Raw genomic sequence first — 18,454 nt, 5'->3', positions numbered from 1 at the left:
TTACATGTTCTGCTCCCAGAATTATCTTTTCATACTTAGTCATCCTATTGTTGGTCAAGTACTGTGTTTTCGTTCTAGTGAGGAGAATCTCCACAGAGTGAGGTACATACACTCTTACAGGAAATCCCATCACTATCCCTTCACTCTGTTCCAGACTAACGCTTGTAGCTGCTACTGCTTTCAGACAACCTGGCGAAGCTTTTGCAACAGGGTCCAGAATAGCTGACAAATACGCAATAGGCTTCCTCAGTTTTCCATGCCTTTGAATTAATACTGACAATGCACAGCCTTCTCGTTCACTACACTATAGTTCAAATTCTTTTTCATAGTCAGGCATTGCTAAAGCTGGTGCTTCAAATAAACTCGTTTTCAGTTGTTCAAATGCTTCCATTTCAGTTTTAGTCAGAACCATGGGGTCTCTGATATCTGCTCTTGTTAATCTCTGTAGCAGCTTTGCAATCAATGAAAATCCACTAATCCATTGTCTACAATAACCCACCATTCCCAGGAACATTCTCACTTGTCTTTTAGTTTTTGGTGGCTGCATTCCCTGTATCATTTTTATTCTTTCTGTAGTGACTTGTCTAATTCCTTTGGCAATTTTATGACCTAGATACTGCACTTCCTTTAGACAAAATTTTAATTTTGACAGAGACACCTTATGTCCCTCTCGGCCAAATGATTCAACAATGCAATGGTATCTGTTACACATGCATCTTTTGTCTTCGATGCCACAAGGAGATCATCGATATATTGAACCAATACAGATTCTCCAGGCATGTTCAAAGTTTCTAATGACTTTTTTAACAATTGGTTAAAGATAGATGGACTTTCAGTATACCCCTGAGGAATTCGGCACCATGCCAAGATGTGATCTCCGAATCTGAACGCAAAAATTTGCTGGCTTTCTGGATGCAATGGAACTGTAAAGAGCGCATTAAACAAATCAATCACAGTGTACTATTCCGCATCATGAGGAATTTGATATAAAATTACTGCTGGATTTGGTACAATCGGATAACATGGGACGACTATTTTATTAACCTTTCTCAAATCCTGTACTAGTCTCAAGGTTCCGTTTGGCTTTTTCAATCCTATTATCGGTGAATTACAAGGACTACTCTCTATCTCTCTCAGTATGCCTTGTTCAATCATTTTGTTTATCACTGGGGTTATTCCTTCAATTATTTCTGCAGTCATTTTGTAATGAGGAATATTCGGGTAACTTGCACCTTCTTTTATTGAAACTTTTACAGGATCTACATCTTTCATTAGTCCAATATCTTCACCTGTGAAATCCCACATCTTTTCTGTTACTACTTTTTTCAATTAATCTGGTATCTTTTCTCGATCAAACACAGGAAACAATTTGTTTTGTTCTGCCTCAATCATAAGCATGGTCATTTTGTATAGACTATCTTCATCTGGGGTTTGTAATTCTATGCCGTCTGGTGAACAGTATATGGCACAGTTCATTTTGCACAAAATATCTCGTCCTAGCAAATTTACAGGGCTACTATCACACACCACAAATCGATGCATGTCTTTGAAATTTCCAATTTCTACTTCAACTGGTTGTGTCAAGGAAGTTTTAATCTGTCTATTAGCAACACCTACAACTTGGATGAAGTCTCCTGAGGGAGGAAGATTTTGGACTTCCACTGATCTAACAGTAGAACGGGTAGCACCAGTGTCCACTAAGAAGGTTTTTTCCACATCATTCACCTTTCCACTTACAAATGGACCAGACTGATCTACCTCAAGAGTGGTTCCAAGCACACACTCTTCTCCCTCTCTCAGGCACCGTCAGAAACGTTCATCCGACTCACTCCCACCTTCTTCTTGCAACCAATACTGAGGACTCACATTCACTCTAGGTGATCTATTTACCTGCTCGACTCCGCTAAATCCTGTCTCTGCACTGTATCTCTGTTGATTTACACTCTGTGGAAGTGGTGGTTGCCGCACCTGACTTTCCTGATTAACTATTTGCTGCTTTTGCGGTTGCTGTTGATTTACCTCATTCTGCACCTGTGGATTCAATGATGCATTTTCTGGATTAACTCTTAGTGGATACGTACACTCTTTCTTCCAGTGCCCTATCCTGCCACAATTATGACAAGGAAACTTTTTCTTGAGCGCTTCTATAGTTCCTACTAATTTAATTTTCGGAAAATTTTCTTTCGATTTTCCTAGATTAGCATCACTAATTTTATTTTCCAATTGTGCCACTTGGTGTTCTGCTACCTTTACTTGTGCCCACATGGCGTTTTCCTTCAGATTCTTTTGTTTAGCATCAATCTCATCACTACAATATTTTGCTTTTCTCAAAACTTCATCTACAGTACCTGATTGCCAACCTATCATATTATGACGTATCATATCTCCAATTTCTGGTCTCAATCCATACACAAATCTGTAAATAAAAAGACTCATGTCTTTCTCATTCAACTCTTCATATCCACTCTATTGTTTAAATACTAGTAACAACCTCTCATAAAATGAATGTACAGATTCCTACGGTTCCTGTGTAGTTCTGTCTATTTTTACCCAATCTGTTTCTTTTGATGGAATTTTATTCTTCTGAAATACAATAACTTGTTCATATTTTCTCATCACTTCAGGTGACGAAGCTCCTGTTACTTTGTCTCGAGGAAATTCCTCTTTCGGCCAATTTACAGTGATTTTACACTCAGTCCACAAATCCGCTGGCACAACTATGTCAAATAATCCATCCAAATCAACCCATAATACTTTTGAAACTTTCACAAACCGATCTACTTGTCGATACCATTCTACTGGCTTTTCTCTCAATCGGGGAAAATCATTTGTAAATGATAATATATCCTGTCTAGTCCATGGAACATGTACATATCCTCCTCCTGGTATATCTCTCAGAGGGAATTAATTTGCGACTATCTCCTTTTCTCTGATCGGAAACGCTAATGTTGATTTGTCATTAGTCTCTTCTCTCTTTGCCCATTTCACTCTCCATTTATTCACATCTCCCCATCTTCGTAACAAAACAATTAATTATTTTATTTGGGTTAATCTTCCTGCAGTGTTCATGTTGTGGAGAAGTGTGGCTCAATGGTTAGAGGCGGCAGACCCGAAAGCTGAGATCGGCCCGGGACCAGGGTTCGATTCCCAACGCGGCAGGGTCTTGGGTCAAAATGTCTGTGGGCCTGATAATTCTCACCTCAGCGCCTACTCTAACCTTGGGTTCCACTCTGCAACTCTGGGCAATAGCTTGCTTAATCTTCACAACGGCCCCTTCAACGCCGGGGATGCCTGGTCTCACCTTGGGGGTGCCCAGAAAGGACCATCTCACAGGGAAAGCCAGGACGGGTTCCCCAGCAGTATACAGCGCCGGGACGCCCGCGGTGTGGGCAGCTGTGCGCTTTACAAGTATACAATATTTTTTTTGACATGTTTTCAATGTCTTTTTCTGAAAAATCTACTCTATAGGATTTCTGTAATGATTTATTCTTTGCAAATTCTATCTTGAATTCATTTGCCAAACCTTCCAACTGATCATGTACTGACTTCGCTTTCTATGTTATACTTTTACACATAAACATAAGTTCATCGTCTTGGTACTTTTTTAATCTATCTGTTCCAATTCTTCCAATAATTAATTCTTCCATATCCACTTTTAATTTAGCCACATCCAATACTTTAGATTCCTGTTCTTTTAATTTCAAAGTTCTGATCCAATCACTTAATTCCTTCTCTGATGGTCCTACAGGTGTCTGCGTTAAATCTATTTTCTCAATGCTCTTTTCGGGAGTAGCAGAGTCAGATTCAGCTCCCGTCGTATATTTATAAGGAAACCTCTGATTAAAAGTTAATTCAGGGGGAGGAGCCAAGCTGGCGATCAACATGGCCACTTAGGCTCCCGGCTCCGTTGACCTCCTTCTCCTGCCACAAGATCCTGCTATTTATCCTGCGCCTACGCCCTGCCCCCGCATAGATGAGTCGAAAAAATGCCTGACAGTGTGATCTCGAGCGATCCACCTGCTTTGATGACAGAGAAACGTCGCCATTAAGATTGCGGCCTACACCAGCTTTGGAGCCGGGGCCTCGAGTGAGGTAGCAGCCGGCTACTAGTTGAACAACATCGGCCATGGGAGTCTGGGAGGGACCGGTAAGCGGGTACGGAAGTTGAGTTTCACTCGATTTTAACGGTGGGCATCCAATCTGATTAGCAGCAAAAGCTGAGCACTATAATAATACGGCAGCTGTAGTTGAAGTGCCCTAAATGACGGAGCCCGGAGTGTAAACGGCCCGGACGTTGCCTGAAACTCGGCCCGATGGATGCAGGCGTAACCTGGAGGCAACCCTGTTGTGTCCCAGCAAATCGATGGGTTCATACGCGGGCTGTTACTTTGCATCAGAGCGGGACTTCACCTGCAGACATGGGGTACAGATTGGGAACGAGGTGAACGAAATGGCGCCCAAAGCCGACCTATGTACAACTCGGACCCGCTCCTCCAGAGAGACCGGAAAAGACCAAACGGACAAATTGGGACGACATATCCTGTTCAAGGGGTCTCCGATGGAGGAGAAGATTGTCGCTATCAAGGGAGAAGAGATGGCGCTGGCCAGGGTTGAACCGACGCTTGGAACTGTCATGGCGGCTATCGGTGGCCTTCATTCTTCCCTGGGCCGGAGAGCCCAAGCCCTGGATAATAAACTGGTCGCTGTTACGCTTGAACTGGGGCTAATGAGAACGGCCTTTGTTCGATTGAATGACAAAACGAGAGCCATGGCACCCACAACGGCCAAACTAATAGATGGCGTAAATCCCATGAAACAGGAGGTGCAGGAGCTTCTGGACAACAAGCTAGCTAATATCCGAACACTGGGAGTCCTGGACGAGTCAGTGTGTCAAACATCAGCTCTGATTACGGAAGAACTGATCCGCTCATGCTGGGACTCAATTGTGGTTCGATAGTGTGGATTTTATTCAATTGGATCCGAAACAACGCCAGGGGTTCTTGTCGGTGACGAGGGAACCCAGTGACAATGGGATTAAATAGGCTCTGTTATTTCCAGCTCGCCTCCGTGTGCAACTTGACGAAAACTTTTGGTTTTTGACTCTCCTGAGGTGGCGGCAGTTCGGCTGGGAAGTATCCATGGGCCAAGGTTGAGAATGGTTGACCGTTTGATGACATTTGTGGAATTGGTGGCTGTGCAGGACTCACTTTATATCATTAGTAATGGGAGGCGAGGCAGGCGAACAATGATTCCCCTTATTTTAGTATGTTTAATATTTTGCTAAGTGAATCCGTAAACTAAGGGGAGGCTCAGATCTGGTGGGGGGGGCCGGGGGCCTGAACGAAGGTCCTCCTCCACTTACTATTTTTAGTTATTGTAGATTAGATGGGGCGACAGGCACACTGCTAGTTGGGGTCGAGCGCAAGCTACATGCAGGGGTGCAGGGTGGGGGGAGGGGAGTTGCGCGTGTTGCATTGTTTATTTTTCTGGTTTATTTCATGCGTAGATATCCGTAGTGTATCCTGATTATGTTCTAGTATCAGGGGGCAATACAAGCTTTACTATCCTGGAGAAGTGTGGCTCACTGGTTAGAGGAGGCAGACCTGGAAGCAGAGGTCAGCCAGCGACCAGGGTTCAATTCCCAGCTCGGCGGGGTCTTGAGTCCTAAAATGTCCACGGACTTGACAATTCTCGCTCCGGTGCCTACTCGATTCATGGGTTCACACTCTGCGACTCTGGGCAATAGCTTGCTTAATCTCCACAACGGCCCCTCGCGGCAGGATGCCTGGCTTTCACCTTGCGGATACCCTGCCGGGGTTATCTCACAGGGGAATACCAGGACGGGTTCCCTAAGCAAGCGCTTAGATACCGGGTCGGTGATTGCGCTATATAAATACATGTACATTTACATTGTTTATTTTATGCATAGATATCCTAAGTTTATCCTGCTTATGTTTCAGTATCGGGTGACAATACAAGCTTCATTATCCTGACTTTATGGCTGGGCGGGGCCTGAGAGCTACGCTCTTAGGGCATATCGTGAATTGTATCTATTGTGTAGTGTCAATTGATTATAGGCGTTTGGGTCTTGGCATCCCGCTTGTTGTCCTGCATATATTCTGATCTTTGAATTGTTTGATTCAATGTTCGTGATTGAATGTACTGCACCCGATACACCTTTATTATCTTTGTTTTTATATTAATAAAAAGATTTTTTTTTCAAAGTTAATTGAGGCGGATTTACATTATTGGTTCGTCTAATTTCTGACAAATCAGGATAAATATTTCCTTTTAATTTTGGTAAACTCTGTTGTAAAGGAATTGTCAAACTTGGTTTTTTTATTCTTTGATTCTCAAATACTGGAATTACAGGTCCTATCATTACTGGAAATGTTACTGCTTCCATGTTTTTGTAAGTTCCTGTATCTGTTCTGTCAAGGCATTTGTAGATCTTATGTATTCAGCAGTACTGACTTGTTCCTCAACTCATTTTTCTACCCTATTTACATTTTCTTGTTCATATTTTGCTTGTGGGTACCGGTAAATCTTGGTTCTGTTATTGAGGTACTTGGATTATATCTCACTTCTATTCTTTAGGGTATATCTTTAAGATTAGAAAATTGTTGTGGAGTTTCATTGATTCTTTCATCTGTCATTGGAGCATTAGGTGTAGTCCATAAAGAACCTGGTTAATACGGTGGTGGTCTTCTATTTAATATGTCCTCTAACACAGCATCCTCTGATTCACTTTCACCATAGCTTTCTCTTCTCTGTGCCTTTCCGTCCTTCATGTTCATCCACTAATCTGACTGGATACATGCCATCACACATATTAGCATTTCTCCATCTACGCATTCTACTCTCCAGTGCCTCTCCCCATAGATTTCTAAATCTGCCTCTGGGTTTGATATGTCCTAGTACCTTTCGCTTTCTGATTCATGCATCTCATCTTCCCATTCAGCTAGAGCTTCAAATTGAGTCAGTCTAGGTCTTGGGTCAAGATTAATCTTTTCTCTCAAATTTGTCAAAACTGCCACATCAAGAGATCCTCCTTCCGGAAAAGCTAATACACTATCATTTCTAGTATATCTTACCCAATTCTCTAACCAAACACACGTATGGTAACCATATTTTGACAACATATAGGAAGCAGGCGTTTTTGGTGGAGAAAGTAATTTTCCCTCTCTTGTGCTAATTTCCTTATCCTTTACAAACACACTTTTCAATTTCTTAAACCACGAAGGTTTCTTTCTTTCTTCTTCGTAATAATAATCAATTTTTCTGTAAATTTGCTGTCTTTCAAAAGATCGTGCACTTCCCTGTTGCTGTTCCGTAACACCAACCTATTACAGCGCGGTTACACTAACACACCAATTAAAACAAGTGTTTAACCAATAGTATCGCTGCTCTTCATGATGAACCTATCAGCTCCTACTCTGTCTTGGTCACGAGGACCAATCCTAGCGCAACACTTTTGACGTCGCCAGCGCTCCGGCTTCTACAGCGCCGACTGACCCCTCCTTTACAGAATTTCTCGAGAAGCCATATTTACAAGATATTTGACCAAACCGGTTAGTAACTTACACAAAACAACTCCATTTGTCTGTTTCGCTAAACAAAGTGATAGATTTTCTCAATTATACAAGAATTCTGTATTTTCGGTAGACCGCTTACCTCTTCGCAACCACAGAATTTTACACTTGCTGATAAAGCAGCGCTTACCTCTGCCTTTAACCTTCTCACAAGCTTGGGTTAAGCTCTACTACTCTCCCAGCGATAAGTTTTAAATCAGGATACATAATGATCCCTGTACTTAAAAGCCAAGATTTTATAGACTGTTCTCGCAATGCATTTATCCTTTCACACGTAGTGTCCCTAAACAGTGATATACGACGATACCACCGCAGTATATGACAATACTACTTCTTTAAAACAGACTATGCGATGTGTGACTTCACTTGCCACACTTCCTCTGCCTGCAGACAGAGGCACCAGCTTCACGCAATACTCGGAAGCCTTTTCAGGACTACATATAACGCAATACTAACTCAACAGATGCTAGTCATAATCCTGTACATCAAAACTCTTATATGACACTTTATACTTAATCCTAGCTAATTCTATGGCAACCAATGCTCTGCTACTGATCCAGCACTTCTCCGGAAATAATTTCCTAATCCATGTCACCTTTCCCTGAAGTACAAACTACCAACATATTCTCATCAGTGGGGCCCATAACACTGCAAATCACTCATAAATACTTATATTCTACTTCATGGATCGGTGAAATTCGAAGGAAAAGCTGCTGTATCATAGTGGAGTATCTAAAACTAAAATGTAATATTTATACTATTTACACCTGCAGTTTAGATGCGTTTACCATGGTTTTCAATAACTACAACATTTTATTTAGACACACCACCATTGAGATCAATGGATCTGCTAGCAAAAAAATTAGGCGTAGGAAAACTCAAGACCAGCTTAATTCTCCATTTATCTAATTTTTATTAAGAGCAGATTCAGCATGTCTAGATTATTCGCTTTATTTATTTTGTTATTTCCAAGTACGACATATAAGAATAAAGATTAAATTCAGAACAGTTAGATTTATTTATTTAAGAAAACTCAGAGATAGACATTTTCATTTAGTTTATATATATATCCAGTATTAGCAAAAGACAGATAGTTCCCATATAACCATTTATTCTTTTATTCTCCTTAACATCCCTAACTAGACTCTCAGCTAAAGTACAACTCCCTGTGAAAAGAAATAAAAATTATGCAGAGTCTTACATATCAAGAAAATCAGCATTCCAGCAGCATCTCTGGTGAAAATCGAAGATAAGTTTTTTCTTCTTTAAAACTAGCACTTTTTATACCTTTTTCTCTAGCTCTATCTATCTAAAAGTGTAACTTTCAGCCTAAATTCGAGTTCTGATTGGACAATTTTGGGGTGGATGAGCATCATCTCATCATCACAAATGACTTTTTCCTTCCGTCCACATTTTTCTAATGGGTCCATTGTTTAGCCAAAGTCCTACTTGCAACGTTAGCATGTATTACCACGTTCTGTACTATTGTGCTCATCATTTTGGCAGCCATCTGCACTTCCAGGCTAACATGTCCTTAAACCATAGTCACTCCAGGCACAAGCAGCTCGCATTCAGACTTGCGCATGCTTACTTCTTTCGTGGCCACAATAATCGAGTAACTCCATTTCTTTTAGGCCTCACGAGTCAAAATGGGAACTATCATAGAAACTTTTTGAGTGATTTAACCCTTCTGTTTACCTCCCCCCTTACTAAGGTTTTCCCTATTAGTAATTACCTAGCAAATAGCCACACTCAAACACAATATACTTACTTATCCTCGCGTTTTGCCACAAAAGCACATTTATGCTGCATTCCGTTACTTTAAAGCTGATCATTAGTTTGGAACATGACAAAATCACATTATTAGTTAATTATAATTGCAACATAAGCAAAGTTAGTTCCCACGTGTATTTGTGTATGTGCACTTTTACTCTAGGTTGATTAATCATGCATTTCATTCCATTAATACAAATTACAGTTATTGAAGTGTGACTTTGCAAGGGGTACACAAAATGTTGTTTCTCCACCTTGCTCCATCAACAGCAGCAGGAGAAAGATTGACTCGAGCTGCAGGCTGGGGTTGCCTGTTTTTCTGCTGTTAGTTTCCTACAAAGCACACTAACATCATTGTAAGACTTTACAAAATAGGCCCATTCAATGAAAGGTTTTACAATTCCCCCAAATAGAAACTTGTTTCTCTACATCTGTGAAAAGTGTAAATAATTGCTGTCTGTTTAAAATCCTTAACCATGCCTTGATCTCTGCTGCAACTTTGTTGTACAATGCTCGTTGAAAATGAATGCCACCACATGCGTTCAACCACCTTAGTTTGTAAAATCACTAAAAATAATTACCAAATTTAATAAGTATACCATTATTTCTTCCAGGGAGACAATGTAAATAGTAAAGACGCTCCCGAGCAGTCAGTAAAGAAAGACGACCCATCAGTACCTGAGAAGAAGGATGACTCAGTGAAAGAGAAGAAGGATGACACAGTGAAAAGGAAGGATGACACCGTGAAAGAGAAGAAGGATGACCCAGTGAAAAGGAAGGATGACTCAGTGAAAGAGAAGAAGGATGTCCCAGTGAAAAGGAAGGATGACTCAGTGAAAGAGAAGAAGGATGACACAGTGAAAGCGAAGAAGGATGACACAGTGAAAGATGCTAAGCAGCCGGAAGGCAAGGCTCCGGGACATCCAACCACAACCACTCAAAGTACCCAGATTGAGAAACGGGATGAAAACCCAGCTCCCAGCACTCGAGCAGCCACATCATCGAAGTCAGTTCTTCTAAGAGGCACAACCAATAAATCGCTTATCATCAGCATGGCGCCTTCAACAACACTAGGGGAGGGGGAGGTGCTCACTGTAGAAGTCAAAGAAGGGAAGAGGAAGTAGTAGATACAGCTCATTACAAGAGTCACAAATATTCATGCAGTGAGCCGTCCTGAATGGAGGAGGTATGTTTCCAAATCACATAAAAGTAAACCTTCTCCGGCGCTCCAACTGTGAATTATATTTCTATAGTGCAGTGGAAATGCTGCTCTATGTTGTGGGTACTTGCCTCTTTAGAGGGGGTGCTAAAGTGTAACAACTAGACTTTGTGTTGTGTCTTTCTCACCGAGGCCTGCACGTACAACACAATACTGTGATACAATTCCCTACAGCATCTGTGGTGCAATAAGAAACGACATGTGCACACAGACAAGAGCCAACCACTTACCTCCGGCTCCTGCCGTCACCAGCCAAACATGTCCAGTGAATCACAGGATGCATCTGACTTTCACCAAGAAAACTGCCACTCCTGCAGCTGCCGGCAGGAGCTAACTGCCACCCTACTGCGCTGCTTTCCCCGACTGCAACCAAGCCACAACATAGATGAAGTGCAATGACCAGAGTGCACCAGAAGCAGCTCAAAGGCCCAGCGACATGCCCCAAACTTTAAGCAACACACCACATGTTAAGAAATGCACACTACACAGGGGCCTCTCAGGATATGATCATGGCCCCGCTTTTATATTATAGGGCCTCATTAAGGCAGAAGGTATTGTGGTATCTGATGCTAAGGCAGCTCTTGACAAAGTAACTAAGACAATAGAAGAATTCGAAACTATAGAACGAAACAAAAAAACTAATAAGATTCAAAAAGACATTGCAAATTTTGACCAGATTCGTTTTCACCCATATTTACAGGATGAATTTTTTTCTCAGCCAAAGCAACAGTACTCGGACAACTATCCAACTTGGGGTCACTTTAAAAGAAATGTGGGAGTGACTTTTTCTAACTCTTCAGCTAGTTCTGCTGATGACTCTGATACTAACACAAGTACAAGATCAGGGCCTGCTAATAGTCCTTATACTCCACCATCTTTTTTAGACCATCGTGGCAGGGGGAGAGGCAGGGGCAAAACGCGCCCTCAACATGCCAACGCCCATCCCCCTGCACAGCCACAACATTGGAACTTCCAAGCAGGCGAAAGACAAACACGCCAGAAGTTTTACCAATGGGGCCCCCCACAATGAATGACCCTCTGGACATGAACAATGAATTGATCGCAATCTTTAATTTGTCCGAGCATCTTTTGTCCTCGGCTGAGATTTCGCTATTGACAAAAGGTCTCAGCTTTGTACCTACCGAAAAGACATGTCTTCTTGATATACAGTTGGAACTTCTACAATTCTTCAGAAAATTACGGCTCAAGGCCTTTTTTCTGAATAGAGAAACCTCCCTGATGGACAGTCAGTCAGGTTTGCGCCCTCCATCTGCCTTTAACCCTCCATCTAGCCAAATGCCGATTGAACTCTTGGCTTTCGAATCAATGGTCTTAAAAGAAGTATCTGCACTGAATAAGAACTTTGAATTTATTCCTTATAACATCTCCCTTGATGAACGCCAAGCTTTGATTAAACTTAAGCAAAATCAGGCAGTGAATATTAAGCCAGCGGACAAGGGGGGTGGGATTGTTGTACAATCAAGGGACAAATATAAAGCGGAGGTCATTAGACAATTGAGTAATACGAATCATTACCTTAAATTACGAACTAATCCCCATGCTGAAATTCAGGGTCTGATTATAAATACTACCACTAGGGCTAAAATAGAAGGGTTCCTTAGTGATAAGGAGTTTGTTTTTCTTAATTCCAAAAATCCTCGGACACCTATTCTGTACACTTTTCCAAAAGTGCATAAAGATCAGACAAATCCCCCAGGCCGACCCATTGTCTCTGGCTGTGGGTTGGTTCTGGAACCCCTATGTAAATACATAGATGTATTTATTAAAGATCTGGCAATGTCCACAAACAGTTATGTTCGTGACAGTGGAGACATTATCTCACAATTGGAGACTATGAATTTTTGTCCTGAAACTCAGATGTTGGTGTGTTTGGACCTTGGGTCCTTATACACCAACATTCCCCAACTGGAGGGAATAGAGGTGATTAAAAAGGCATTGAACACTCGGACAGCTCCAGTACCAGTTCCTACTGAATTTATTGTTGAGTTATTACGAATTTCTTTGACGTACAACTATTTTGAGTTTGACGGACAATTTTATTTACAGATCAAGGGTACTTCCATGGGGGCTTCTTATGCCCCCAATTTTGCTATTTTATTTGTGGACGATTTTGAACAGCATTTTATTTATGACAAAGACATTAATCCCTTTTTTGACAACGTCTGCCATTGGCGGCGTTACATTGATGATATTTTCTTTATTTGGACTGGGACTCTCTGGAGCTTGATGTATTCCTGACTTGGCTGAATTCTTGCTCATCGGATCTTAAATTCACCTCTAATTCCAGTAAAATCCAAATTGACTTTCTTGATTTGACAATTTTTCCATATGACGGGGGGCTCTCTACAAAATTGTTCACCAAAGTAACTGCTCGTAATACACTTCTGGAGTATACCAGTAATTACCCTAGAGGACTCCGTGATGGGTTGCCCTTCGGGCAATTCTTGCGAATTCACAGGAATTGTCGGTTTAAAGATGACTATTTTCATGAGGCTGAGATTTTATCAAAAAAACTCCTATTACGTGGTTATCCACGAAAATTGATCAAACGATCAATGAAGAGAGCGTGGTTTAACCACCGCGAATTTCTTCTCACCCCTAGATCGAAGAAACAGATGAAACGCATTCCATGCGTCACGACGTTTAGTACCCGTAGTAATCAAATTTCGACCATTATCAAAAGACATTGGTCACTTGTGGTTTCTACTGGAATCACCAACAAATTTCCCTTATTTTCCTACAAAAGAGAAAAAATCTTCGGGACCACTTAGTCCGGGCTGCTCTACCTCGAGCAGAGGCTGTCACTCTTACATCATTATGGGGCCTGGACAAGGTGCTAGACCACTATAAATGTGGAGGCTGTCTTATGTGCGACACAAGCGTGAACACTAAACAGTTCATACATGGGAATATCACCTATGATCTTCGTGACTTTTCAAATTGCAACACAACAAATGTTGTGTATGCAATTTGGTGCCCATGTGAGCTTATTTACATCGGGCAGACAACCCAAAAAATAAAGACCAGACTGTCACAACATAAAAGCAGGATACGGTGTTTAACTGAAAACGCACCTTTGGTTGCGCATTACTCTGAAAAGAATCATGCCCCATCCGAGATGCGATGGCAAATAATAGAGGTCATCCATGTCCCATTGAGAGGCGGTGGCATTTCAAACATTCTGAATAGAAGTGAATGCTGGTGTATACTCCGGTGTGACAGTGTGAATAATGGATTAAACTCAATTGAGGAATGTCACTCGGTGATGGTCAATTAATAATTGTTTTTGATCAGATTTGTTTATGTGTTTCTATGCATAGCAATTGTATGGCTGACCATTTTATTCTGTAATACACTAATTGCATATACTGTGTTTGCTTTTGTTATTGTTTTTTACATTTGAAGTGGAATATGTCTCAAAATGTATTTTATTTTATGTTTAATTATTTATGTAATCTTTTCTGTATATGCAATTTCTGTTAACTGCTTAAGATTCTTATTGTCCAATTGTGTTTCCACTATTTTCACACATCCATCGTGGCACAACTATCCCTATATGTGTACCTAGACATCTTATGATGAAAACGGCTGTTTTCACTTTCTATCTAAACATCTATCTAGATACACTGTGTCCGTTCGAAGTTGGTAATGCGGTTGAGTCCTCGTCTGATTCTCTCAATACATTTAATAACTTGTATTGAAGCTCTACTGAATTTTATACATCTTATAGTAGGTCTCCTTATGTACATACTCATCTATGTTGGAATAACAAATTGCCGTCTAGATGTAGTTTTGCACACTCTAATATGGCGCTGCCTCTTGACAGGTTCTGTGTCCTTTCTCTAAACGTCAACACAAGGTATTTCTATCTGGCCTATTGTGCTTGCCGTAGTTCCGGCTTAATGCACGTGAAAATTGTTTGCTGCCGTTTGAATCGAGTAGGTGGTAAGTTTTGTCCCTACGTTGTTCTAGTTCAGAATCGGCACTCAAATAGTGCATGATTAGTTGTGATTGATTCTCTGGGTGCAACACATTTGTTTGTGTTCTGAATATGGCACGTAAATAGTGCCTGATTTGTTGCGCTTGACTCTTTGGGTTTAACATTTTAAAAAATGCCTGGGCTTGATACACACGCTTTTAACACATGTGCTGTGTCTTGAAGTGATATAGATACGCTGTGTGTTTTCAATTGATAAAGGTTTGGCGTGGTTACATCTGATGAATTAATGTTGTCATCTGTAATATCTATCGCCTAACTTTTCCTGGACTCACGCATTATATTTCTAACAGCCTACAGGCGATGAGTTGGTGATAAATTCTTGTGTAACCAGTCGGGTCATTGGGTGACCAGATGAATTACTTGACGATTCCAATTTTGCAGTAGCTACAAATTTCTTCGCGAACTTACCTGCTTCTTTGCGGTAAGTGTGACAGCCTTCTGGCTGCATTGATTTGCTTCTGGTATAAACGTGAAGCTCATATGATTTTTGTCCTTTTCTGGCATTTTTCAGCTATTGAACAGTGATTCTGGAGGACCTAAATTCGTAATTGGTTTACCTCCTCACTTTTTAAAGTTGAAAGTAATTTTGCCTTCTTTTTATGAGTATTGGGATAAGGTTTCCCTTTCACTTAGTGGTGTGGAACAAGGTTACAAATCTTTTCTAAAATTCGTAATTGGTTTACCTCCTCACATTTTAAAGTTGAAGGTAATTTTGCCTTCTTTTTATGAGTATTGGGATAAGGTTTCCCTTTCACTTAGTGGTGTGAAACAAGGTTACAAATCTTTTCTAAAATTCTTTTTCTTTCACGGGTTCCTTCCTTCACTCGGCCGCCCTTTTCTTCATTAGATGCCTACTTTGACATTACTGTAAAAATGATTAGGAATTATTGTTAATATTTTATCCTTTATTGTACAGATCTCTTGCTCAAGAACAAATTTTGAGTCCTGAAGATGACCGTTAAATAATGCATCGGTCGAAACGCCGTCAACGCTTCTCTGTGGCTTAAAAATTTCCTATAAGGACACAGTATTCATGTTTATGGTGTTCCTTTTTTGTGATTTGTGCTGTTGTTGCCACCTGTCTGGTTTACATGTATTGTCTTTGTACACCAGCGTTTTTTCTTGCTTGAGATTATTTATATGTCCAAACTAAACCTTTGAAATGTCAAAATAAATAAGTGTATAATTTTGATACTACTAGGCTGTTGTGAAGGGCTTCTTTAACCTACATATTGGATATCTTTCCAATTGTTAATACTTCTTTTTCCCCTGAGCCTTTTTGTTTGATATAATACGCATTTGTCCCGGGTTCGGGGTTTGTGGACAGCCCCTGTGGTTGTTAATCATTAAGGCAGAACGACATTTGTCCCTACAAATGACCTCCACAGCGGTTGTCGAATGAGGCTTTATGCTGACTCAAGAACAAGTAATGGCTGCACTTTCAGCACCTTATGATCTGTGGATAAAATATTTATTCTATCACAGCGCTGCAACCAAAACACCACCCCTTCTTTTTTGCCAGTAACAAGTGCTAACTTGAGCTACTCCATCTTCCATCATGCTTCTGCTCATGTCATTGATTACATCATCCTTCTCTGCCTCCTACTCCACAAAGGCACTTGCTTCAATGGTCATTCAAAATTCTCTTTCCACTCCTCCTCCTTCGCTATTACACCCCTGTTAGACGGACCGGGAGGGTCGGCCGAGATTACGGGGAGAGGTCTCCAGGGAGAGCCGTCTCCAACGACTGTACAGACAAGTAACTTCCCCCCCACAGACGGACACCACACAAGATTGAAGGTTAACGAGACTTTATATGCAATTCTTAGGTTACGTGGTATGATACAAGGAGGTCTGGACTCAGGGGTCCCCTCGGTTCTAGTCTTTGGTTGAGGAAAGGGGTAGCGGGACAGTCTTAGTTACCAATGAGTACAAAATAGCTCTCAATCCTCGAGCTCGGCGTTCTAGATGATCGGGCCGTGGAGGAGCCAAGCAGGTCCCGAGATGGATGAAGGAAGGACGACGGTCCGCGGCGGAGCCTGCAGGTCCCGGTGAAAGATGACGGTTACAACGGTCCGCGGCCACGCCAGCAGATCCCGACGACGATGAAGGATGAAGGTTACGACGGCTGTGGCAGCGCCAACAGGCAGGACGATGGTGCACAGGACAGAGCTATGGCAGCGCCATTAGTCCGTCCAGGATGAGTTCCTCTTTACGTCTCTCGACTCCAAGATACAACTGCCTTCCTGCTCTGGAGCTGCCCCAGTTATAGGGCTGGTGTGCTTTGATGTCCGGACCCTCGCACTTGGAGGTCGGGAGGTCCGGGATGAGGGAGTCCAGACACCCAGCAGGGGGGTGGAGCCAGCGCCCGGGGAGGCGATGGGCGAGCGGCACTTGGCGGGGGAGAGCCATCGGCACCTCTTTCTCCCATTGACTTGCCAAGTAGCCCGCTCACCTCCTGGGTGGAGGGTGGTGCCGGAATGTCTGAGGCCGGGCTAGGCCCCGGGTTGAGGTCGATCGGGGGCCAGGCGGCCTCGTGGTGAAGTGTCCAAGATGGCGGCCCGGGCTGGGCGCGTGGGCCGGCAGTGGATCGGATCCACGAGGTTAACGTGCTCGGGGGCAGGGGTCCCTGAGGGGACGGAGGACGTGCAATGGTGGTGTGTGGTACTTGCGGGACCGGGCTCGGGCCTGGTTGAGCCGGGGGAGAGCGGCCCTTCATGTGGCCTGTCCAACATGCGTCCCCCCCAGCTGAAGGCGGGGAGAGTTACCCATCCTCTTGGGGACTCTCCTCGTCGAGGCGGAAAAACCGGGACAGGCCACCCAGGCCGGTGTTCGACTGTGAAGTCCATACCTTGCAAGGAGATGGACCAGCGTAGCAACTTTGGGTTTTCCCCCCGCATATGCATCAGCCACTGCAGGGGTCGGTGGTCGGTCTGCACCCGAAAGTGGGTGCCAAAAAGGTAGGGCCGGAGCTTCTTGAGGGCCCATACCACAGCGAAGGCTTCCCTCTCTATGGTGCTCCAGCGTTGCTCCCGTGGTAGGAGTCTCCGGCTGATGAAGGCCACCGGTTGATCAAGGCCTTCGGTGTTCACTTGAGACAGGACCGCCCCAATGCCCTGGTCGGAGGCGTCCGTCTGGACGACGAACTCCCGGCTGTAGTCTGGGGCCTGGAGCACAGGAGCGGAACACATGGCGGCCTTCAACTGTTCGAATGCCGCTTGACACTCTGGGGTCCAGTTCACCTTCTTGGGCTGATTCTTTGACGTGAGTTCGGTGAGAGGCCCCACTATGGTACCATAGTCTTTCACGAACCTTCGGTAATAGCCCGTGAGGCCCAGGAAGGCTCGTACCTCGGTTTGGGTGATAGGGGGCTGCCAGTCCTGGATGGCGGCAATTTTCAGCTGTAGAGGGGCCACTAGGCCGCTTCCCACCTGGTGTCCGAGGTAGGTCACAGACCCTTGTCCAATTTGACACTTGCTGGCCTTGATCGTGAGGCCAGCTCGCTGAAGGGCTTGTAGTACTGCTCGGAGGTGGTGGAGGTGCTCGGTCCAATGGTGGCTGTACACAGCGATGTCGTCTAGGTAGGCGGCGCTGAACCCTTCGAGCCCCGCCAGGACCTGATTGACGAGCCGTTGGAAAGTCGCTGGGGCATTCTTCATGCCGAAGGGCATGACCGTAAAATGGTAGTGGCCATCGGGGGTGGAGAAGGCAGAACGTTCTTGTGCTCGGGGTGTGAGGCCGATCTGCCAATAACCTGCTGTCAGGTCGAAGATGCTGAGGTAGCGGGCAGCTCCCATTCGGTCGACCAGTTCATCTGCCCGGGGGATGGGATGTGCGTCCGTTCTGGTG

At 43.2% G+C, this 18,454-nt stretch overlaps 1 protein-coding gene across 1 annotated transcript in view; it reads left to right on the top strand.

The window, feature by feature from the left end:
* CNGB3 (cyclic nucleotide gated channel subunit beta 3) overlaps window positions 1-10,489 on the top strand; it is a 673,231-nt gene extending 662,742 nt beyond the window's left edge. The window contains exon 16 of the mRNA XM_086918038.1: window positions 9,980-10,489. Within this exon, the coding sequence (XP_086774164.1) occupies window positions 9,980-10,489 (510 nt within the window). The remainder of the gene's footprint in view (window positions 1-9,979) is intronic.
* Window positions 10,490-18,454: the final 7,965 nt, after the last annotated feature.

Source organism: Lissotriton vulgaris, chromosome 4_1 (assembly GCF_964263255.1).
Source record: "Lissotriton vulgaris chromosome 4_1, aLisVul1.2, whole genome shotgun sequence".
NCBI lineage: Eukaryota > Metazoa > Chordata > Amphibia > Caudata > Salamandridae > Lissotriton > Lissotriton vulgaris.
Note: the sequence above shows the minus strand (reverse complement) of the source record. Positions and strands in the feature narration are given on the sequence as shown.